Below are 26,431 nucleotides of genomic sequence, written 5' to 3'. Positions count from 1 at the left end.
CCTCTGTCAACCTAATAACCTCCCCCTTCTTGAGCAAAACCTCATGGCCCAGCTCCTTAGCCTTATCTTTGGCTGTCTTGGCCTCTGAAGCAAGTTCCTTGGCCTGGCAGGTTGCTGTATAGAACTTTGACATGGCCTGCATTTGGACGAAAAGGAGTTAGACATTTCATTCAAAATTAAATGTTTACACACAAGGACGAGGAAGAAACTTACCTTGAAAAGGTCATGGATGCCAGAACGCTCAAACTCCTTCACTGACATGTTGTAACATTCGTTAACTTCATGATCAGTGACGATCCCTTTGAACGTCCTCCATGCATAACCCTCGTCCAGAACCAAATTAGAGGGACGATCAGAGGACTCAGACGGGCTAGGCTTGTGAGAAGTTTTGGGAGCAGGGGGAGGATCAGACGGAACAGGATGAACCGTTTGGACGGGCTCCACGTCTACCACAGGCTCGTCCAAGTTCACTGTTGGTGGCACGAACTTGGGAACCTTTGGAAGGGAAGTCCTTGGCTTTTGTTTTTTGTGGCCACGACGACTGGGGAGGTCGTCCAGGTCCACAGTACTCGAGATTGATTTAGACTTCCTCTTCCCAGCCTGGACGGAAGCCACTTTAGCAGTAGGGGCAGCAACATCCTCGTCCCCGCTAGCCACTGTTTTCTCCTTGTTTTCCCTCATTGTGCTTATCCCTATGACGAGAAAAATTAATCAGAAAAATTAAAAAAGAAAATCAAAAGAAAAGAGAGCTGAAATAATAGAATATAATGGACGACACTTACTTCGACGAGTGAGCTCTTCGTGACTTAAGTTTTCAGCAGTTGGGACTGGACCAAGTCCCCAAGTAGCTAGACGACTAAGGGTAACTAAGTCGTGGAAAGTTCTTCCTGGAAAGGTGCGAACCACGTCTATCCGGTCCAAGAAAAACTTGTCCAAGTATGGACGAACAACAGCTGCATCACCAAGATAAAGGGTTAGACGAGTAACAGATAAGAAATTTTAAAGGACAAACAGGGTAAAATGGAAAGAAAAACATACCCTCAGGACGAAGACGACCTAGAGGGCTGGTAAAAGGTGGGAAGAGGGGAATACCCACATCAGCTGGGTCCCCAGCCCAATTTCCAGAAATAATAAAAAATTCTTTTTTCCAAAGCCGGTCAGACGAACTACGGCCCGTTATTAAACTGTAATATGAACCTCTGGACGAAAATTGGTAGAACCCAGCAGATTTTTTGATCTCTGAGGGCTTATAGCAGTAAAGGAACTCGTCCACTGTAATTGGACGGTCCCCTTCCAATGCCTCACGCCATAATACTTGCATGGCAACTATCGTCCTCCAGCCATTGGGGTTGAGCTGGTTTGGCCCAATACCCAACCTTTGGAAGAGGTCTCTACAAAAAGAGTTTAAGGGAAACCTAAGGCCAGTTAATAGGTAAGAAGCGTATACCCCTAAGCCAGAGGAAGGGGAACAACACCATTCTCCAGGCTGGGGTAGACGAGGGTTAAGCTCTTTAGGAATTTGATATCTATCTACAAGAGTTTTTAACTTAGCACCGTCTAGGGTGGATGCTACTTCTGGGGCACAATTATAGATTACATCTTCTTCGTCCTCTTCCTCGTCTTGAGGAGGACTAGACGGCTGTCTGGACGAACTAGCCCCAGATCCAGAAGCCGCCCTACGTCGTTGTTCCTGAAATTCCTCTAAGGGAATGCCAGGAACCCCAGACGAGTAATGCTCGTCTGAGGAATCACTACAAGACGAACTATCTACACTACCCTCACTCTCAGAGCCGTCCTGGTAGTCGTCTATCTCTCTCTCGAAACTAGAAGATGAAGACATGTTTGAAATGTAGAGGACTTAAAATGAGAGCCTAAAAGAAAAAAAAGAAAAGAGGAAATACCTGATGAAACTAGGACGAGAGCTAGACGAGAATCGTGGACGAGTTGGCAGAAGAGAGAATGAGGAAAAAAGTGAAAGGCATGAAAGAGAATGCGCTATTTATAGGCCCCAGCAACAGGGTCAACGAAACGACACTCACCACTCAGAAAGTGACAAGTGGCGATCTCTTTGGGAAACGAGATCGACGCAACTGGCTAACCAACAGTTTCGCGACACGTGGCGTACGAAAAAGTGAAATTTTGTTAAAATCATGACAATGTCCTGGACGACCCTTTGAACAAAGGGGCAATTGATAGAGAAGTGGAAAACAATCCATCTCCAGATCGTCCAAATGGATTGTCCAGAGCCTATAGCGCAGGTTGATCCAAGAGTTTATCCAGAAGAAGGAGAAACGTCCAAGAATAATAGCACCACTCCATAAGTTTAAGTCTCCCATGGACGACAGGATCGTCCATGAGGATTCGTCCATGCGGTTCGTCCATGAGAAGTCGTCAAATATCCTTGGACGACTAAACCACCCTACACCAGACGGACGAAACCTCAACACTTAGACTTTCAGTAACCCTCAACTATCTCAACAAACCCTTCGAATAAGTTAACTTCCATTAGCAGTTACCATTTTATATTCGTTGAGGTAGTTAACTCCGGAGTTGTTGGATTCCACAAAACCTGGGGAGGTTATTGGACAAATAACCGCCCCAGGCTCCCTATATAAGGGACCGGTCTGAACCCGACAGAGGTAAGGTTTTCTCTCAGACAAATTTCCAAAACACTTGGAACTTCTTTCTCTACGAGTCTAACTTCTCCATCGGAGGGGGTTCGACCGGTCTTCTCCGGTCTCCTCTTTGATCGCGTTTTCTTCCTTGCAGGCCATCAACCGTTTGAACAGCCCACCGAAGCCAGGCCAGTCCACCTTACTGATTCGGAGCAATATCAGTTTGCTAAATTATAAATTAGAACCATCATTTCTAACTAAAAATTCCCGCATTTCTACATCTAATCTACCAAACAATACCTGCTAAATAATAAAGCACAATCTTTCTTGTCCAAAGCATATTTTATGTCATTGTGATGAGAATGAACCATACTCATGTGGAAGCACACAATATAATAAAATAAAAGTAAACCATCCATTGATGATACATCACATAGCTCCCACAAATAAATTATACAAATTCAATCAAACTATACTCAACTAAGCTAGAAGATAGACAATACAAATAGCATTTCCTATACGCCCAACGCACAATTCACCTATGCACACAAACCACTCTTATGCCAATTATTTATAAGCACTTAGAAGTAAAGCCCCAGTTGATAAGCCATATCATATAAGGTTTGTTGGCCTGCTAGATTGAAATTGTGCTTAATTATCATCTCCTCTTCCCCTCCACCTTTCATCTATTCTATCTTACCCCACCACTCATTCTCATCAACAAATATATATGTATATATATATACTGTTAAGTTTTGTTAATGAAATTTTCTGGTTGATAATATGAATTTAGACTTAACTGAGCCTTTTAAACATGAATAAACTCATGATTAATAATATATTCATTCCCGTACGGTAGCACAGTCTACATACTAGTATATATAAATGATGATGAAGAATTCAATTACTGTAATTAGTTGTTTATGATTGGATCCTAATCAATCAAAACTAGAAATATTTAAGTGTTTTTTTTTTTTTAGCATTGTGTTAAGAGGGGGAGGAATTATTAAAAAAAAGTAAAGGTGTTTCACAATTTTTTTTTTTCTTAATGCTTTAGGGCCCTCCGCCTAGGGTTTTTTTTTACTAAACTATTTAAAACCATACGCCTAGGGTTTTAAATAGTTTAGAATTTGACTTATACAAGGGTTTATTAAGATATATCTAGCTTTTCATAAAAATTGTCTAGAAATGTCCATGACTTTTATTTAAAAATGCACCAAATGGCTGTAGTCAAATAATAATGAAACATTGGCCACTAATAAAATTATTTCAATTTAAGTATGAATATAAGTATTTATAAATAAAATAGAAACTTTTAATAGCACATTTATAATGTCATTTTTTTTGTCCTTTCTTACTTAAAAGAAAATCTCTTTATTATTATGGGTTATCAAAGCATATCAGTAGTTTACAAAAGGGTTGGGCTTATGTCTAGTGACTAATTCCATTGGACATGTTGAGATGTAGACACGTGTTTAGTTTTGGACACGTGTTCGTATCCTAGCGTGTTTAGTGGAACTGGGGCACTGGACAAAAGTATTTCTCTTTACGTAACCGTAACAACTTTTCTGCAATATATATTTTTTCACAAAATGTCTACGGTTAAACTCAACTTTTTGTTGAAATGCCAAATAGTGGAAAAGTTGACAAATAAATCACCTTTACAATCACTCTGTGCATTCATATATGAGATATTTACCTCAAATGATGAGTGAAGTTTTATATCTCATAATGTAACCAACTTTTAAACCAAATATGTCTAAATGAGAAACAGAGTTTTGAATCCCTATTTTTCAATCGAGAGACCGTGTACTATTATCATTTTGCATGGAGGTTTATTTGTTTTTTAGTAAAATTTCTTGATATTATACTGTACAAGTTATGAGATGAAATACTACCCTTTTTCTTTTATTTTTTTAAATGTCTTTTTTTCATTATAAAAGAAATAAAATTTCAAAATATAACTACAAATGAAGAAGGTTATCATTAACTCATTTTGTGTGTGCCCAAACAGGCCGTAACTGCAATCATGATAATTACTCAATAGTGGTAGATTTTGTTATAAAACACTTGCCACAACAAGCTTATTTTAGAAAAAAGAATCCAACTTTCCCAAAAACAACCCCAAACATGACATGACATGACATCTCTATATATTCCCCTCTCTCTCAATTCAATCGACCAATTCTAACTCTCAACATCCTTTTCTGCCTGAAACTCTTCAACCTTTTATTTATAAATTTAGATCATCATGGATAACAATAATTGGAGGCCAAATCCATATCAGGGTCCTGTTGTAGGCGGCGGTGGTGGCGGCGGCGGCGGAGTTGGAGGTGGCGGCGTTGGAGCTCCTGCAGGCGGCGGTGGAGAAGCTGCCATGGATTCTGTTGATTGGCGGAGCCAATTGCAGCCCGATTCTCGTCAAAGAATCATCAACAAAATGTAATTTTCCTCTCTCTCTCACTCTCTCTCTTCCTTAAATTTATGGTTTTGCTTTTGCTTTTTGTTTTTGTTTTACATATTAATGTTTACGGGTTGTGTTTGGGTCCGAATCCGATCAAATTGAATTTATTTATTAGCTTAATTGATCAAGTTATTGACTTTTTTGGTGTAAATTAGTGAACTTTACAGCAAAATCTTCACTTTTTGATGCCACAAACACTTAAGAATACAGAGTTTAACTGGGAAAAAAAATACTAGTCTGTGTACTTGAGTAATGCTTTGATCAAAGGTTTTTGTGAGTCCTGTGTGTAGTAGGGACTAGGGAGTGCTATGAACATCACATCACCCTGTTGTGTCAGCTTAGTTATCCTCATGAATTGGAAGCGCGAGAGAATGCCGGAGCTTTAATTATAACTATTCCTTTTGGTATATCACACATATGTGACGATAACGCTCTAATTATAGCTAGTTCTTTTCAGATATAACACAGATGTTACTGATGCATCCCCATATACTCATTTATATATAGTCCAGATTGGCATAGGACATTATTAATGTCAAACTCAGCATGCATGCATACAACTTCATCAAAATCGTAGGGGTTGTTACCACATATACTCCTTCCTTTAACATGAAACTAAGGCCCATCACAACCCATTAATCATGCGAAAGAGTAAATTTCCATTTCAGATAGCTTATTTTTAAAAGTGCAGCCTGTTTTAATAAGTAAGGTTTTAATCAGCTATACTAAGGTCAAAAATAGCAATGCTCTAAAAAATTGTTCCTAAACAAGCAAGGGGAAATAAACTCATTAAAATAAGTGGTAACAAACCTGGTACAGTTTTACGGGTTGTGTTTGGGTCTGATGGTTAAAAATGAACTTATAATAGCTTTCATTTTCTTTTTCTTTTTTTGATTCCCCTTACATCCTATTCATTAGCTTAACTGGTCAAGTTATTCATTTTTTTGGAGGGGCTTAGAACCTAACTGCTTAATCTTCACTTTTGATGCCATGCATTCAACAACATAGAGTTTAACTCAAAAACTAGTTTTGACCTGAATGGTCATGTTGTAAGACCCCATTAAGATTGTGAGGGCGCTATGCCGTAAGAGTGCAATGAATATAACATTTACATTGAGTATGTAAGTATGACAGGAGCTCTGATTATAACTAGTTTGTTTGGGATATCACATGGATGTGAGTAATGAATCTGCATTTGGTAGCAATAGTAGCTCCATGTACTACTCATTTGTATTTATATATCGCCCAGATAGACCTAATTTATTCTCGACGTAAGACTCAACACATGTCCATACAACGTGCAAAAAATCCTAGGGGTTACCACAAATACTTCTCCCTTTTGAGCGTGCCAGTATGGCGGGCGCTCTAATTATAACTAGTGCTTTTGGTTTATAACAGAGTTGTGACTAATGAATCTCCATGTGCTGACAATTGTATCTTCATATTTCATTCTTCATATTGGGTTTTTGTTCATATTTTTAAAATTTCATGAAATTTTATTTACTTATCAAAAAAAAATTTCGTGAAATTCTATGTGGTTTCTTTTCACATTTTGTTGCTTTAAGTTCTGCACTGTCAGCATAGTTTACCAATTTGGGATTTTTTTCTTTAATAGCATAATTGTGCCTGTATGGTCAGTAACATAATAAGAGTATCTCCTTTTGTGTATAGAATGGAAACTTTGAAGAGGCATCTCCCTGTTTCTGGCCAAGAGGGATTACGTGAACTCAGGAAAATTGCTGTAAGGTTTGAGGAAAAGATTTATACTGCTGCCACAAGCCAGTTAGATTATCTACAAAAAATATCTCTGAAAATGGTTACAATTGAAGCTGGGTCTCAGAATCCTATAGGCAATGCTTTGCCATCCAACTCTGCTGGCAATAGTAATAAGTCCCCAGATGCAGGTAAGAACATCAAAGAATTATGTGCATGGTTTTATTTACATATTAATCCACCCTACTTCTCTCTCTGGTGTTGTGTTTTTGACACGGAAATCATTATTTCACGTATCTTCGTGGATTAGATACGCACGCATACCTACATGCATATGTACATATACAGAAACATAGATATATGTTTATATATGTGTGTGTGTGCGATTTTTTTTTTTTTTTTTTTTTTTTTTTTTTTTTTTTTTTTTTTTTTTTTTTTTTTTTTTTTTTTTTTTTTTTTTCGTTTTGGACATGGATGTGTAATTCCTGTTAAAATGTCTAAAGATGTTACTTTTGTGACATCTTGATACGTAATGTTGCCTTTGTTTTATTGGTGGGGGGTATGGGGAACAAAAACAAAAACAAGCTTTGGTGAGCGTTAATTGCAATGCAACATCACTCAACAATGATGTATGTTTTGATGCCTAAAATGACCTAGCTTGATGAAGACAACAGCATTAAAATGACCCAGCTCAAAACCACCAATTTTCTCTTTAATTTCCACTCCCAACCAAACAAGAGAAAATGAGTTTTCTCCCCACTTTTGTCTCCCTCTTGTTTTCACCTCAACCAAACAAATTGTAAGTCCCACTCCATTCCACTTTATATATTCACCCCTCCCTCATCCATTTCATCATCAACTACTAGTACCTCTCATCATTTCCAACATAGGCTAGACTACAAAAATGTTTTTTTTTTTTCCCTAAAAGTTGCAGCACACATTTAAGCCTTCATTCGCCTCTTAACTGCCCCTTAAGTAAGCCTGTTACCCATTTTATTGCTTTATTAGTCTAGGATTGTCACTTCAGCATTTTACTTAAAATTCAATACATCCTAACACACCTAATAACATCTCAATAAACTCTTAATTTGGTTAGATTTATATATGGGTATTAGAATTGATTGGGTGTGATTGTGCTTATTCTTAAATATGTGATTAGATGATGTGGCATGTTAGAATTGGAGGGGTAAAACATAAGTTTTACACCGCATCTTTACAAAATTTAATCTCTTTTCTTGTACCCTTTTACTTTATGTTCATTTAAATTGTTCCTTATATTTATGCTCTTTACATTTAAGTCATTTAAATTCTTGCTTTTTATATTTATGTTATTTACTTTTATGTTCTTTAAATTTAAGTAATTTAAATTCTTGCTCTACATTATGTCATTTATTTTTCAATCTTTTTACATTTATGTCAATTAATTTATGCACTTTAAATTTATTTCATTTAAATTATTAATTTTTTTTTTCCCTTTTTTAGAATCCAAACCCAATGGCCTATTTTGTTAAATGAAACTGAAAAAAATTACACAGCATCACACGAAACAAAGGGAGCTATATCTTTAGGAATAGATTCCTTTTTTATAGTTGTGTTTTCCTTTATACTTGACATGAGTATATGCGATGTGTGAATGTATTCACCTTCCTTTGCACATAGACATACTAAATCTAATTGATCTAAAGGAAAATTCACCCTCACACCTTGGTAAATCTTCATATCCTAAACTAATATGGTGAGTGGAGGTTAATCCTTGCGCACCACCATTTTGGTTTGACTATGATTTTAAAGATTTAGCTAAGATAGGTCTTCTTAGACTAATCTCTAACACCAAATTCAATATAGTGAGTGGAGGTCTATCCTTATGCATCACCATATTTGATTTTCCATGGGTGTAAAGGTTTATTCAAGGGGGTTTGGCTTACCTGAAATACTTTTTTAACTGAAATCTCTTTTTATTTTAATGAGAAACTGTTATATCATCCACTAACTAAATAGAGATTAAAACTTACTACCACTTGCCATTATATATTTAAAACAAAATAACATATCTAATTAAAAAACTACTGAAGGTAAGCCAAACTCTATTTAAGGAAGATTTCATTTACTTCATGTCTTTAAATTCATGTATTGCTTTTAAATTCCACACACATATATATATATATATATATGTATGTTTGTATGTATGTATTTACATTCCTTTATTGCTTTATGTCTTTACATTAAGCCCTATTTATTTCCCTTGTTTCCTTTTCACCCTAAATAACCAGACAATGAGAAGTTTGATTCAAGCAAACCTCTTAAAAAATGTGTTGTTAAAATGTTAAAAAATACTCCAATAACCATCCCTTTACAATAAGTCTTCAAAAGATGAAAACATTTTAAGTTTTCCCTTGAATAAAAAGCTTTCCAATGGAGCATTTTTGAAGCTTCAATAAGTGCCATTTTCAAATTAAATCTTAAGAAGTCAAAATAAAACTCTCTTCTTTAAAAAATAAACAGAAACCAGGAATTTTTACTTCAAAAGGACCAAAACCATCCTTTTTTTCTTTTCTTTTGTTTCTAAAACATGGAAACAATTTTCTTAAAAGAAATCCCTTTTCTTGAATAGTTTTGATTTTAATCTTGGATATGGTTTTCTAAAGTGCATAAAAATATTTTTTAAGAAAATAAAAAAATTGCTCTTTCTTTATGTTTTCCCCTCAAAAACCTTTTTTTCATGAAATTTCAAGAGAGAATCCCTTTTTCAAAACTCCTTTTCCCAAAATTCCCTTTGTTTTAAAATGAGAATTTTTCCAAAAAGTCATGACGTTTTCCAAAGGACAATACTCATTTTTTCAAATGTAAGTAAATTGTGTTTTCTATCTTTTGTTTTCAATCAATTTCTTTTTTGCACAATTTTTAAAGAGGTTGATATGCATCCATGATTCATTTTAATTGAATTGATGGTATGTGATCAAGCTAACATATCCTCCTCCTTCCTACACAAACCATTTTGGTTTATTGTGTTTGTGCATAAGAGTGAAACTTGGAGAATAAACTTGGCTTATTACTCTAAATGCATAGTGTGATATCTTTCCTCTCCCTTCCTTTCTTTTATGTTGTAAAGTATTATATATTCACATGCTAGATACATAATAAATATAATACTCACATGCTAGTTATATATATTTACCTTTTTGCATTTTAATTTCCACATAATATTTATATATACTCATATGTTTGCTTGTAAATTACTCTTTGCAATAATATTCACAGTATTATTTAGGTATGTAAATAAGATATTATGTAGATGTATTGTTTTGTACAAAACTTTTTCAAAAACAAATGCCAAGTATTCTATTTATCTTTCTAAAATACGAATGTTGTGATTAAATTAAAATAAGGTGCTATTCTTTTGATAAGCAATCTAGGGTGTCTAACACCTTTTTCACCTATAACCGAATTTTCGAGTCCAAGAATCTTTAGTTTGAGACTCTGGTTACCTTAATTAATTTAAGAACCGTTGAATTGGTTTTAGTTAATTAGGTAATTAAAACAAATTAGACAAATAGGTGACGAATCACACTTAGAACAAAACTAATAATTGGTGGCAACTCCTTAAAATAAAAATAAGAAAAGAGATTCGCACACACACCTCACCCTAGTAACATGTGCACACTTAACACATTGTCAAACACCCAATGTGGAAATACTTGAGAGGGGAGAGCTCAGAACTCTTGTGCCTCTCTCCCAAAATCTCACCCAAGGGCATCTACACTATAAATCCAACAGCCATAATCTTTGATCCTTATTTAGAGATGTGTATTAGGAATTGATGCCCCAGACTTGCTATAAAACATTGTCATCAAACTATGCATTTATTGGAGAGATTTTACCTACCTCACCCACCTTATTCACTCTTCCAAGCTTGAATCCAATCTTCTGATATAAGAAGCAACACATTCCAAAGGTGCTCTAGGGTGTGTCATAGTGCAAATAACATTCTCTCTCCTTCACCAATCCCTTCTGTATGCTCATTATATGGTGATCATAATAACAATAATAAATATATATTTTATTTTTCTCCTTCGTAATTTAGTGTCTTGTGTATTTCTCCACAATGCAATGATGCACCACTTGCTTCCATTTTTCAATTGGAGTGACTAGTGAGGTAGTGGGCTTGACTCTCTTATACATACATATATATATATATATATATATACATACACACACTTTCAAACACAGGTTAATAGGATCAAGTTCATTTAAATTTTCCATTCCAAAATTAACTCCAATAGTTCTTTTTTAAGAGATTAAACGTTGTTTGAAACTAGCCTCATTCCATGTGTTTTGTGCATGCGACGAGACTCTTTTTAATTTTTTATTTTGGCCTAAGTGTCATTTAAAAATGAGATAGAGATAGTGTCCTAATTTTTAGGATCTTTCCACTAGAGATTTGATAAAAGCTTAAAATTTTGAATTTAAAATAAAAAATGATAATTTAGATTGGAGAAGATAAAGGAAAAAACCTAAAACTTAGGAATTTTTAAAAAATAGTAAATTATTCTTATAACCTTTTGTGCTTTTTAAATTTAAAATTATTTAACTAGAAGATAGGAGGCATTTTAGAGGGTTAAAGAATTTGTGTGAGGATATTTTAGTGTGTAAAATAATGAATCCCAAACAAAGAATCATGTTATTAGTAGTATAAATAAATGATGATGAAAATTTCAATTACTGTAATTAGTTGTATATGATTGGATCCTAACCAATCAGAACTAGAAATGTTTAAGGGTTTTTTTTAGCATTGTGTTAAGAGGGGGAGGGAGTTATAAAAAAAAGTAAACGTGTTTCACAAATTATTATTTTTTTAATGCTTTTAGGGCCCTCCGCCTAGGGCTTTTTTTTACTAAACTATTTAAAACCATACGCCTAGGGTTTTAAATAGTTTAGAATTTAACTTATACTAAGGCTTTATTTAAGATATATCTAGCTCTTATAAAAAATATATATATATATATATCTAGCTTTTCATAAAAATTGTCTAGAAATGCCCATGACTTTTATTTAAAAATACACCAAATGGCTATGGTCAAATAATAATAAAACATTGGCTACTAATAAAATTATTTTCAATTTAAGTATGAATATAAGTATGCATAAATAAAATAACATTTAATAGCACATTTATAATGTCATTTTTTTGTCCTTTCTTACTTAAAAGAAAATCTCTTTATCATTATGGTTATAAAATAAATATAACATTTTTAAAGCAGATTAGTAGTTTACGAAACCATAACGATTTTTCCGCAATATATATTTTTTCACAAAATATCTACAGTCAAACTCTATTTTTTGTTGTAATGCCAAATAGTGGAAAAGTTGACAAATAAATCACCTATACAATCACTCTATATAGTCATATATGAGATTTTTACCTCAAATGATGAGTGAAATTTTATATCTCATCATGTAACCAACTTTTTAACCAAATATGTCTAAATGAGAAAGAGAGTTTTGAATCCCTATTTTTCCATAAAAAATCGACCAAGAGATAATGTAGTATTATCATTTTGCATGGAGGTTTATTTGTCTTGTTAGTAAAATTTCTTGATATTATACAAGTTATGAGAACAAGGAGAGGGCTTTGTTACCCTAGAGTTTTTGAAGAGAAGAACATGAGAGTTGTGAAGCGAAGGAGAGATTTCGCCGCCGAACAAGTTAGTTACCGGAAAAGAAGCCGGAATTCTTCTGATATCGCTGGAAAGCGTGACTTGTTCGATGCCTTGCCGGACGATCTCGTCATTTCCATTCTCTGCAAACTTAGCTCCTCCGCCAGTTGCCCCTTCGATTTCGCCAACGTTCTCCTCACGTACGTCCTTCTCTTCTTCCTTATGAAAGATAAATTCCGACCATTCCATCGGAGTTTCAATTGGAACTGTGGTCTGAATTTCATTTCCGACATGTGAAAAACATTAAAGACTATTTTTCTTAATGTAGTAAAATACCTGATGTTGATGGGTTGTTTTTGAATTTTGAATCTGATGTAACTGATTGTTGTATGCAACGAACTTTTACAGGTGCAGGAGGTTAAACGGTTTAGTACCCAATTCCTTAGAACAGCCCGATTCTCGTCAAAGAATCGTCAACAAGATGTAATTTTCCTCTCTCTCTCTCTTTTGCTTTTGCTTTTTGTTTTTGTTTTACATAATTATGTTTATGGGTTGTGTTGGGGTCCAAATCCGATCAAATTGAATTTATTCATTAGCTTAATTGATCAAGTTATTGACTTTTTTGGTGGAAATTAGAGAACTTTACAGCAAAATCTTCACTTTTTGATGCCACAAACATTTAAGAATACAGAGTTTAACTGGAAATAAAAAATTCTAGTCTGTATACTCAAGAGTAATGCTTTGATCAAAGGTTTTTGTGAGTGTAGTAGGGGCTAGGGAGTGCTATGAACATCACATCACCCTGTTGTGTCAGCTTAGTTATCCTCATGAATTGGAAGAGCGCGAGAATGCTGTAGCTTTAATTATAACTAGTCCTTTTGATATATCACACTTGTGAGGATAACGCAGGAGATCTAAGCTCTAATTATAGCTAGATCTTTTTGGATATAACACAGATGTTGCTGACGCATCCCCATGTACTCATTTATATATAGTCCAGATTGGCATAGTACATTCTTAATGTCAAACTCAGCATGTGTACATACAACTTCATCAAATCCGTAGGGGTTGTTACCACATATACTCCTTTAACATGAAACTAGGCCCATCACAACCCATTAATCATGTGAAAGAGTAAATTTCCATTTCAGATAGCTTATTTTTAAAAGTGCAGCCTGTTTTAATAAGTAAGGTTTTAATTAGCTATGCTAAGGTAAAAAAAAGCAATGCTCTTAAAAATTGTTCCTAAACAAGCAAGGGGAAATAAACTCATTAAAATAAGTGGTAACAAACCTGGTACAGCTTTACAGGTTGTGTTTGGGTATGGTTAAAAATGAACTTATAATAGCTTTCATTTTCTTTTTCTTTTTTTGTTTCCCCTTACATCCTATTCATTAGCTTAACTGGTCAAGTTATTCATTTTTTTTGGAGGGGATTAGAACCTAACTGCTGAATCTTCAATTTTGATGCCATGCATTCAACAACGTAGAGTTTAACTCAAAAACTAGTTTTGATCTGAAGGGTCATGTTCTAAGACCCCATTAAGATTGTGAGGGCGCTATGCAGTAAGAGTGCAATGAATATAACATTTACATTGAGTACGTAAGTATGGCAGGAGCTCTGATTACAACTAGTTCGTTTGGGATATCACATAGATGTGAGTAATGAATCTGCATGTGGTAGCAATCGCAGCTCCATGTACTACTCATTTGTATTTATATATCGCCCAGATAGACCTAATTTATTCTTGACGTAAGACTCAACACATGTCCATACAACGTGCAAAAAATCCTAGGGGTTACCACAAATACTCCTTCCTTTTGAGCGTGCCAGTGTGGTGGGAGCTGTAATTATTACTAATCCTTTTGGTTTATCACACAGATGTGACTAACGAATCTCCATCTGCTGACAATAGTATCTTCATATTTCATTCTTGATGTTAGACTCAACATGCGTCCATACCAAAAAAAAAAAAAATTCCTAGGGTTATGACAAATACTCCTTCCTTTCACATAAAATTAGGTTCAACATGTGAAAGAGTAAGTTTCCATTTTGGATAGCTTATTTTTAATAGTGCACCCGTTTTAATATGAAAGGTTTTTTAATTAGCTATAATTAGAAAAAAAGTAAAGCTCTAAAATAATTGTACCTATATGAAAGGTTTTTTAATTAGCTATAATTAGAAAAAAAGTAAAGCTCTAAAATAATTGTACCTAAACAAGCTGGGGAAATAAACTAGCCAAAATAATCTCTAAGAAGCACACAATTATTACCCTGTTTGGTTAGCCTTGAAAATGGAAATAAGTTAGCTTATTTCATAAGTACAGCTTTTGGAAGCCTCACATTTTCTATGTACAACTGTACTTCATATAATAATCATTTTAAACAAAATAAGCTAATAATTTAAATTAAAAAAAAAAAAACCTATTTCTAAACACAAAGCTCGAGTCTTCATATGCTTAGATTTTCATTGTCTTTTGTTTGACTAACTCTACATTCAACATTTTGAATATTGAATGTAACTGAAATGTTTGGTTTTTAAATATTGCTGTTAGGCCTGTATCTGTGCTCTGGCTTGCTGATGGGACTTGTGCTTTCATTCCATATATGAGCTTGATAAAATTGTGTACTTGTAGTAGCTTTTTATACCATAACCAGTATTTTAATGCAGTTCATTAATTAAAAAAAAAAAAAAGGAATGGCATAACTGTAAGGATGAAAACAAATATTCAAAATAATGTCGGAAAGGCATGTGGTAAGTGTAGATGATCCTCATATGAAGAAAAATAAAAATCCTTGGAAATTTGACAATGCATCTACAAGTATAAGAATCAGACATGACTTTGAAAGAAAGTATTGTATCATGGGAGTTGACTACAAGGGCTAATAATGCTATATTATGAGTTGGAAACAAAAGACTTTAGTGCATCACCCAAATATAGAGCTGGGGGTAAAATTTGTTGTGGAACACTTGTAGATTTCCTTTTTACAATCTTCACTTTCAATGCCACACACATTCAAGAATACAGTTTAACTGAAAAGCTAGTTTGCAGTCTGAATCAAAGAGTAATGCTTTGAGACCCCCATCAAGATTGTGAGGGCGCTATGTAGTAGAAGTGCAATGAATATCACATTGGAAGTGCGCAAGTGTGTGGGAGCTCTAATTGTAACTTGTCCTCTTGGGATATTGCATAGATGTAAGACATCCCCATGTGGTGACATTAGTAGCTTACTTTAACATAAGACTAGGTCCAGCACAACTAGTAATCATGTGAAAGACTAAATTTCCATTTCAGATTGCTTACTTTTAAAAGTGCTATCCGTTTTAATTAGTAAGGATTTAATTAGCAATACTAAGAAAAAAAAGTAATGCTCTATAAAATTTTATCTAACAAGCTGGGGGAAATAACTCATCAAAATAAGCTGTAACATACACACACTTGTTACCCTGTTTGGTCAGGTTCAAAAATCGAAATAAGCCAACTTATTTCATAGGTACAGATTTTGAAAGCCTTGCATTTTTCTAAGTACACCTGTACTTTTAAATAATAAACATTTTAAACAAAATGAACTAGTGAAAACAACGAAGCTATTCCAAACACCAAGCTTGAGTCTTTATATGCTTGTTTTCTCATTTCCTTTTGTTTGACATTTTGAATATTGTGTATGACTGAATTAACACTTTGTTTGTTTCACTGTAAAATGTTTTAAATGTAAAACTTTTTACAATAAAGTATTTTCTTTTGAAAACATTTTACAGAAAAACATTTTCAAGTGTTTGGTAATTCGTATGACAAAATTTTCCAAGCACAAGCCATCAAAACCGGTGCCTCCTAGCCATTGTCGGTGGCTTTGGTTTATCAAGCTCATATATGGAATGCGTTTATTGCTTTAACATTTTTGTTAGGCCTGTATTCGTGCTCTGGCTGGTGGGACTTGTGTCTCTCAACTCAATCTAGGTTGCATGGACATGGGTGCGAGTACAATCTGGTGACATGAGCAATTTTTGAAAAATTATAAAATGAGATGGTAGATAGAACACTGTTACGACACGGTTACGGCACCCCAAATGAAGTGTCCGTGCTTAGCTACTCATTCCGTATATGAACTTGATAAACCATGTGCTCGTAGTAGCTTTTCTTACCATAAGCAATATTTAACTGCAGTTAATTATTAGCAAAAATAACTGGAAAAAGAAGTGAACAAATATTCAAATTAATGTCAGAAAGGCTTGTGGTAAGTGTCGATGATCCTCATATGAAGAAAAATAAAATTTCTCGGAAATATGTCAAATGCATCTACAAGTATAAGAATTGGATATGACATTGAAAGCAAATGTCGTATCATGGGAGTTGACTACAAGAACTAGTAGTGCTATATTAGGAGTTGGAAACAAATCACCTGAATGCATCACCCAAATAAAGAGCTAGGAATACAATTCGTTGAGGAAAACTTGGGGGTCTAATATATGGAAAGCAAGGTATCATGTTAGTTGACTAGGAAAACATTTTCTGTTGACAGATTTTCCATAGTGAACCTTGAACAATCAAGTGCTACTGTTAATTTTTTTCAGAGAAAAAAATATTGGGTTTTTGTTCATATTTTTAAAATTTCATGAAATTTTATTTACTTATCAAAAAAAAAAATTCATGAAATTTTATTTGGTTTCTTTTCACATTTCGTTGCTTTAAGTTCTGCACTGTCAGCATAGTTTACCAATTTGGGACTTTTTTCTTTAATAGCTTAATTTTGCCTGTATGGTCAGTAACATAAAAAGAGTATCTCCTTTTGTGTATAGAATGGAAACTTTGAAGAGGCGTCTCCTTGTTTCTGGTCAAGAGGGATTACATGAACTCAGGAAAATTACTGTAAGGTTTGAGGAAAAGGTTTATACTGCTGCCACAAGCCAGTCCGATTATCTACGAAAAATATCGAAAATGCTTACAATGGAAACTAAGTCTCAGAATCCTATAGGCAATGCTTTGCCATCCAACTCTGCTGGCAATAGTAATATGTCCCCAGATGCTGGTAAGAACATCAAAGAATTATGTGCATGGTTTTATTTACATATTAATCCACCCTGCTTCTCTCTCTGGTGTTGTGTTTTTGACACTGAAATCATTATGTCACGTATCTTCATGGATTAGATACACGCACGCATACGTACATGCATATGTACATATACAGAAACATAGATATATGTTTATATATGTGTGTGTGTGTGTGCGATTTTTTTTTTTTTTTTTTTTTTATATATATGTGTGTGTGTGCGTGTGCGATTTTTTTTTTTCTTTTCCTTTTGGACATGGATGCGTAATTCCTGTTAAAATGTCTAAGGATGTTATTTTTGTGACATCTTGATACGTAATGTTGCCTTTGTTTTATTGGTGTGGGGTATGGGGAACAAAAACAAAAACAAGCTTTGGTGAACGTTAATTGCAATGCAACATCACTCAACAATAAAATGACCCATCTTGATAGGCTCAAGTTCACTTGTGACGAGATTCCTTTTTTATTTTAGCCTAAGTGTCATTTAAAAGTGAGATAGAGATAGTGTCCTAATTTTTAGAATTTTTCTCTACCAGGATGTTGATAAAAGTTTAAAATTTTGAATTGAAATTCAAAAATGATAATTTAGATTGGAGAAGATAAATGAAAAAACCTAAAATTTTGGAATTTTAAAAAAATAGCAAATTACTCTTTAACCGTTTTGTATTTTTTAAATTTAAAATTATTTAACTAGAAGATAGGAGGCATTTTAGAGGGTTAAAGAATTTGTGTGAGAATATTTTAGTGCGCAAAATGATGAAACTCAAATAGAGAATCATGTTATTAATTGTATATATAAATGATGATGATATTTCAATTACTGTAATTAGTTGTTTATGATTGGATCCTAACCTATCAAAACTAGAAATATTTAAGGGTATGTTTTAGCATTGTGTTAAGAGGGGGAGGGGGTTATTAAAAAAAGTAAAGGTGTTTCACAAATTTTTTTTTTTTTTTTTTTTTTTTTTTTTTTTTAATGCTTTTAGGGCCCTCTGCCTAGGGCTTTCTTTTACTAAACTATTTAAAACCATACACCTAGAGTTTTAAATAGTTTAGAATTTGACTTATACAAGGGTTTATTAAGATATATCTAGCTTTTCATAAAAATTGTCTAGAAATGCCCATGACTTTTATTTAAAAATACACCAAATGGTTGTTGTCAAATAATAATGAAACATTGGCCACTAATAAAATTATTTCAATTTAAGTATGAATATAAGTATTTATAAATAAAATAGCAACATTTAATAGCACATTTATAATGTCATTTTTTTGTCCTCTCTTACTTAAAAGAAAATATCTTTATCATTATGGTTATCAAAGCAGATCAGTAGTTTACGAAAGGGTTGGGCTTGTGTCTAGTGGTCAGTTCCACTGGACATGTTGAGATGTGGACACGTGTTTAGTTTTGGACACGTGTCCGTATCCTAGCATGTCTAGTGGAACTAGGCACTGGACAGAAGCCTTTCTCTTTACGAAACCATTATAACTTTTCCGCAATATATATTTTTTCACAAAATATCTATCGTCAAACTCTACTTTTTGTTGAAATGCCAAATAGTGGAAAAGTTGACAAATAAATCACCTTTACAGTCATATATGAGATTTATACCTCAAATGATGAGTGAAATTGTATATCTCATCATATAACCAACTTTTTGACCAAATATGTCTAAATGAGAAAGAGAGTTTTGAATCCCTATTTTTCCAGAAAAAATCGACCGAGAGACAATGTACTATTATCATTTTGCATGGAGGTTTATTTGTTTTGTTAGTAAAATTTCTTGATATTATACTATACAAGTTATGAGATGAAATACCACCCTTTTTCTTTTATTTTTTAAATGTCTTTTTATATTATAAAAGAAATAAAATTTCAAAATATAACTAGTAATGGAGAAGGTTATCATTAGATTAACTATTAGACATACCTTATGGACTTTCATGCTTCAGGCTTATGGTATTCATTGGGTTATGCCAGGATTGGTGGCGGAATTGTTGTCTTGCTGGAATCAGTGGCACGGGAAGCATAATTGGAATAGATGGAGTTTGATTCTAGGGTGCATAATGTGGATTGTTTGGTTGGAACAGAATTGTCGCTCCTTTGAGAACATGGAGAAGATGTTGGATGAGTTGAAGGTTTTAAGCCAACCTAGTCTTTTTGAGTGGTCTTGTTGTTGGGGTTTTACTGAGTCTTCTTTTCTTCCAGAGTTTTTGTTTTCCCTTAGATTAACTATTTGATTGTCCTCTCCTTCGTTTGGCTGTTTGTTTCTTCTTATTGTTCATCATCATGAACAGCTTGTATTTTTCATCTTTTGATTAATAATAGTTCTCATATTACCTATCAAAAAAAAAAAAGTGTGTGCCCAAATAGGCCCGTAACTGCAATCATAATAATTACTCAATAGTGGTAGATTTTGTTATAAAACACTTGCCACAACAAGCTCATTTTAGAAAAAAGAGTCCAACTTTCCCAAAAACAACCCCAAACATGACATTACATGACATACATCTCTATATATTCCCCTCTCTCTCTCTCTCTCTCTCTCTCTCTCAATTCAATTGATCAATTCTATCTCTCATAATCCTTTTCTGCCTGAAACTCTTCAACCTTTTATTTATGCATTAACAATCCTCCCTTAAATTAGACTTCGCCTCCTCATCATCACTCTATTTTAATCTCAAAATCGGAGTTCATATATATATATATATAAAGTTATGTCCTTTTCTTTCATTTCTGTCTAGGTCTTTTTACTGATTTTCATTATTTTTATATAAATTTGGTGGTTGGAATTTCGGTTACAAAATTTAGATCAACATGGATAGCAATAATTGGAGGCCAAATCCATCTCAATGTCCTTTTGTAGGCGGTGGTGGAGGTGGCGGGGTTGGAGCTCCTGGAGGCGGCGGTGGAGAAGTGCCATGGATTCTGTTGATTGGCGGAGCCAATTACAGCCCGATTCTTGTCTAAGAATCGTAAACAAAATGTAATTTTCCTCTTTCTCTCTCTCTCTTTTCCTTAAATTTATGGTTTTGCTTTTGCTTTTTGTTTTTGTTTTACAAATTTATGTTTATGGGTTGTGTTTGGGTCTGAATCCGATCAAATTGAATTTATTCATTAGCTTAATTGATCAAGTTATTGACTTTTTTGGTGGAAATTAAAGAACTTTACAGCAAAATCTTCACTTTTTGATGCCACAAACATTTAAGAATACAGAGTTTAACTGGAAAAAAAAAAAAAAATACTAGTCTGTATACTTGAGTAATGCTTTGATCAAAGGTTTTTGTGAGTTTTGTAGGGACTAGGGAGTGCTATGAACATCACATCACCCTGTTGTGTCAGCTTAGTTATCCTCATGAATTGGAAGCACGTGAGAATGCCGGAGCTTTAATTATAACTAGTCCTTTTGATATATCACACATATGTGACGATAACGCAGGAGCTCTAATTATAGCTAGTTCTTTTCAGATATAGCACAGATGTTACTGATGCATCCCAATGTACTCATTTATATGTAGTCCAGATTGGCATGGTACATTCTCAATATCTAACTCAGCATGTGTACATACAACTTCATCAAAATCATAGGGGTTGTTACCACATATACTCCTTCCTTTAACATGAAACTAGGCCCATCACAACCCATTAATCATGTGAAAGAGTAAATTTCCATTTCAGATAGCTTATTTTTAAAAGTGCGGCCTGTTTTAATAAGTAAGGTTTTAATCAGCTATACTAAGGTCAAAAAAAAGTAATGCTCTTAAAAATTGTTCCTAAACAAGCAAGGGGAAATAAACTCATTAAAATAAGTGGTAACAAACCTGGTACAGCTTTACAGGTTGTGTTTGGGTCTGATGGTTAAAAATGAACTTATATAGCTTTCATTTTCTTTTTCATTTTTTGATTCCCCTTACATCCTATTCCATTAGCTTAACTGGTCAAGTTATTCATTTTTTTGGAGGGGATTAGAATCAAACTGCTTAATCTTCACTTTTGATGCCATGCATTCAACAACATAGAGTTTAACTCAAAAACTAGTTTTGATCTGAAGGGTCATGTTGTAAGACCCCATTAGATTGTGAGGGCGCTATGCAGTAAGAGTGCAATGAATATAACATTTACGTTGAGTACGTAAGTATGGCAGCTCTGATTATAGCTAGTTTGTTTGGGTATCACATAGATGTGAGTAATGAATCTGCATGTGGTGGCAATAGTAGCTCCATGTACTACTCATTTGTGTGTATATATATATATATATATATAGCCAAGATAGACCTAATTTATTCTTGACGTAACGCTCAACACGTCCATACAACATGCAAAAAATCTTAGGGGTTACCACAAATACTCCTTCCTTTTGAGCGTGCCAGTATGGCAGGAACTCTAATTATAACTAGTCCTTTTGGTTTATCACACAGATGTGACTAATGAATCTCAATGTGCCGCCAATAGTTCTTCATATTTCATTCTTGATGTTAGACTCAACAGGCGTCCATACCCAAAAAAAAAAAAAAATCCTAGGGTTTTTGACAAATACTCCTTCCTTTCACATAAAACTAGGTTCAGCATGTGAAAGATTAAATTTCCATTTCGGATAGCTTATTTTTAATAGTGCACCTATTTTAATATGAAAGGTTTTTTAATTAGCTATGCTTAGAAAAAAAAAAGAAAAAAGCAAAGACAAGCTGGGACATAAACTAGCCAAAATAAGCAGTAAGAAACACACAATTATTACCCTGTTTGGTTATCCTTAAAAATGGAAATTAGTTAGCTTATTTCATAAGTACATCTTTTGGAAGCCTCACATTTTCTATGTACAACTATACTTTCATATAATAAACATTTTAAACAAAATAAGCTATTGAAAAAAAAAAAAAAAAAAAAACTATTTCTAAACACGAAGCTTGGGTCTGCATGCGCTTAGATTCTCATTGTCTTTTGTTTGACTAACTCTACATTGAACATTTTGAATATTGCGTATAACTGCAATGTTTGGTTTTTAAATATTGCTGTTAGGCCTGTATTTGTGCTTTGGCTTGGCATAACTGGAAGGATGAAAACAAATATTCAAAATAATGTCAGAAGGCATGTGGTAAGTGTAGATGATCCGCATATGAAGAAAAATAAATATCATTGTTATTGATTCTGTTCCGTTCTGGCTGGAACAGCCGAAATTTTTCATACCGGTATGCAAACTGGTACTGAAATACCCCACATTCCACCTCGGGTCAAATTTCGGGCTGTTTCGGTCCATTCCGGAAAATTCCGGTCAAATTCCGCCCAATTTTGGCCGAGATGTAAATTTCGGCCGGTATTGGATTTGGCCTGTTATTAAAAAAAAAAAAAAAAAAAAAAAAGGTTATATTTGAGAGTTCTTTTGGTGATGAATTTGATCCTTCTCTCATGGATGATGAGGAGGAGGAGGAGGAGTAAATCTTTTATTATTTGATATTTAGTTATTTATTTATTAGAATTGACAATTTTATGTTCTACAAGAATATATATAAATTATTTTTTAAGAGCCCCGAAACACCTTGAAACGATACGCTGAAATCGGCCGGTACCGAAATATTCCATTCAACTGGACAAACCGAAACAGGGTCCGAAATGGTATTAATGACAATGATAAATATCCTAGGAAATCTGGCAATGCATCCACAAGTATAAGAATCAGATATGACATGGAAAGAAAGTATTCTATCATGGGAGTTGACTAGGGCTAATAATGCTATATTATGAGTTGGAAACAAAAGACTTGAGTGCATCACCCAAATAAAAAGTTAGGGGTAGAATTTGTTTAGGGGTAGAATTTGTTGTGGAACACTTAAAGATTACCTTCTTAGAAACTTCACTTTCAATGCCACACACATTCAAGAACACAGTTTAACTGAAAGGCTAGACTGTAGTCTGCACCGAAGAGTAATGCTTTGAGACCCCCATCAAGATTGTGAGGGCGCTATGTGGTAGAAGTGCAAGGAATATCACATTGAAAGTGCGCAAGTATGTGGGAGCTCTAATTGTAACTTGTCTTTTTGGGATATTGTGTAGATGTAAAACATCCCCATGTGGTGACAGTAGTAGCTTACTCTAACATAAGAATAGGTCCAGCACAACCAGTAATCATGTGAAAGACCAAATTTCCATTTCAAATTGCTTACTTTTAAAATTGCTATCCGTTTTAAGTAGTAAGGATTTAATTAGCTATACTAAGAAAAAAAAAGTAATGCTCTATAAAATTTTTTCTAACAAGCTGGGGGAAATAACTCACCAAAATAAGCTGTAACATACACACACTCCCTGTTTGGTTAGGTTCAAAAATTGAAATAAGCCAACTTATTTCATAGGTACAGATTTTCAAAGCCTTTCATTTTTCTGAGTACTCCTGTACTTTTAAATAATAAACATTTTGAACAAAATAAACTAGTGAAAAAAATGAAGCTGTTCTAAACACTAAGCTTGAGTCTTTATATGCTTGGTTTCTCATTTTCTTTCGTTTGACATTTTGAATATTGTGTATAATTGAATTAATGCTTTGTTTGTTTCATTGTAAAATGTTTCAAATGTAAAATATTTTATAACAAAGTATTTTCTTTTGAAAACATTTTACAGAAAAACATTTTCAAGTGTTTGGTAATTGGTATGATAAAATTTTCCAAGCACAAGCCATGAAAACCGGTGCCTCCTAGCGATTTTTGGTGGCTCTGGTATATCAAGCTCATATATGGAATGCGTTTTTTGCTTTAACATTTCTGTTTGGCCTGTATTTGTGATTTGGCTGGTAGGACTTGTGTCTCTCTACTCATCTAAGATGCATGGACACGGGTGTGGGTACAATATGGCGATATGAGCAATTTTTGAAAAATTATAACATGAGACAACAGATAGGGTACTGTTATGACATGGTTTTGGCACCCCAAACAAAGTGTTTGTGCTTAGCTACTCATTCCATGTATGAGCATGATAAAGCATGTGTTCGTAGTAGCTTTTCATACCATAACAAATATTTTACTGCAGTTAATTATTAGAAAAAACTGAGGAAGGGCATAACTGGAAAAAGAAGAGAACAAATATTCAAAGTAATGTCAGAAAGGCTTGTGGTAAGCGTTGATGATCCTCATATGAAGAAAAATAAAATTTCTCGGAAATATGACAAATACATCTACAAGTATAAGAATTGGATATGACATTGAAAGCAAATGTCGTATCATGGGAGTTGACTACAAGAACTAGTACTGCTATGTTAGGAGTTGGAAACAAAACACCTGAATGCATCACCCAAATAAAGTGCTTGGAATACAATTCGTTGAGGAACACTTGGGGGTCTAATATTTGGAAAGCAAGGTATCAAGTTAGTTGACTAGGAAAACATTTTCTGTTGATAGATTTACCATAGTGAACCTTGAACAATCAAGTGCTACTGTTAATTTTTTTTAGAGAAAAAAATATTGGGTTTTTGTTCATATTTTTAAAATTTCATGAAATTTTATTTACTTATCAAAAAAAAAAATTTCTTGAAATTTTATGTGGTTTCTTTTCACATTTTGTTGCTTTAATTTCCTCACTGTCGACATAGTTTACCAACTTGGGACTTGTTTTCTTTAATAGCTTAATCGCGCCTGTATGGTCAGTAACATAATAAGAGTATCTCCTTTTGTGTATAGAATGGAAACTTTGAAGAGGCATCTCCTTGTTTCTGGCCAAGAGGGATTACATGAACTCGGGAAAATTGCTATAAGCTTTGAGGAAAAGATTTATATTGCTGCCACAAGCCAGTCAGATTATCTACGAAAAATATCTCTGAAAATGCTTGCAATGGAATGGTATCTGAAATAGCCTCTACCGTCTTATGTAAAGATAATTGTAAATTGTATCTGAATTTGTTTTGAGTTTCGTAGTCTATAAATAACTACTTTGTATTATTGTAAAGGCAAAACATAGCCTCCTTCAGATATTCTTATGATTTATGTAAAGAGTCTGTTAAATCTAATAATATCAGTTAGCTTGTTGTTTCTAGTTCTTTGTTCTATTCCATGCTTTCAAGTAATTTTCTATATTTCTTTAGCGTTATATTTTCTTAACCAGATTCCATAATCTTCTTACACCCTCTATTACCTCCTAACACTCTCTACCTCCTAACCGACTATATACATATAAGGGAAAATTAGGCCTTCATATGCTGCCATACACGTGTGAATGTGGGAAAAGGTCCACATGCATACCTTTTTCCTTGTTACATCTCTCTCCCCATTATTCTCTTTGTTATATTTTCTTTTTCCCTCAAGAAATTTAGCCAAAGAACCTTAGTAAACTAACTTGACTGCAGTACCAAAAACAAAAACAAGCTTTGGTGAACGTTAATTGCAATGCAACATCACTCAACAATAAAATGACCCAGCTTGATGAAGACAACAGCATTAATGTAGTAGCTTGATCGAAACAATACTCATGGGTAGTTACACTTTAGCTCCAACATTGAAGAGAAGGGTAGTTAGGTAATTATTGTTGAAGACTCATTTTCTCTTCGATTTGGAGAGATTGTAATCTGTTGGCCTTGGGTGGAAAATACTCGAAACCACCAATTTTCTCTTTAATTTCCACTCCCAACCAAACAAGAGAAAATGTGTTTTCTCCCCACTTTTTTGTCTCCCTCTTGTTTTCACCTCAACCAAACAAATTGTAAGTCCCACTCCATCCCACTTTAAATATTCACCCCTCCCTCATCCATTTCATCATCAACTACTAATACATCTCATCATTTCCAACTTGGGCTAGACTACAAAAATGTTTTTTTTTTTTTTTTCCCTAAAAATTGCAGCACAAATTTAAGCCTTCATTCGCCTCTTAACTGCCCCTTAAGTAAGCCTATTACCCATTTTATTGCTTTATTAGTCTAGGATTTCATTTAATCAAATAGATGTCATGTTTTGCTTTGTGA

General features: G+C 33.9%; 1 protein-coding gene across 4 annotated transcripts in view; it reads left to right on the top strand.

The window, feature by feature from the left end:
* Positions 1-26,431, top strand: part of LOC126725809 (mediator of RNA polymerase II transcription subunit 15a) — a 312,712-nt gene that overhangs the window by 80,602 nt on the left and 205,679 nt on the right. The window contains exons 1-4 of one of the 4 annotated variants that reach the window (XM_050430741.1): positions 4,700-5,057; positions 6,751-6,983; positions 12,400-12,646; positions 12,855-12,929. In XM_050430741.1, coding sequence (XP_050286698.1) covers positions 4,867-5,057; positions 6,751-6,983; positions 12,400-12,646; positions 12,855-12,929 — 746 coding nt within the window. In that variant the 5' untranslated portion in view covers positions 4,700-4,866. Of the gene's footprint in view, positions 1-4,699; positions 5,058-6,750; positions 6,984-12,399; positions 12,647-12,854; positions 12,930-26,431 lie in introns of those variants that run through there. The other 3 variants (XM_050430740.1, XM_050430742.1, XM_050430743.1) reach the window with 3 other exon arrangements.

Source organism: Quercus robur, chromosome 5 (genome assembly GCF_932294415.1).
Source record: "Quercus robur chromosome 5, dhQueRobu3.1, whole genome shotgun sequence".
Classification (NCBI taxonomy): domain Eukaryota; kingdom Viridiplantae; phylum Streptophyta; class Magnoliopsida; order Fagales; family Fagaceae; genus Quercus; species Quercus robur.
This window is presented reverse-complemented; position numbering and strand designations above follow the sequence as displayed.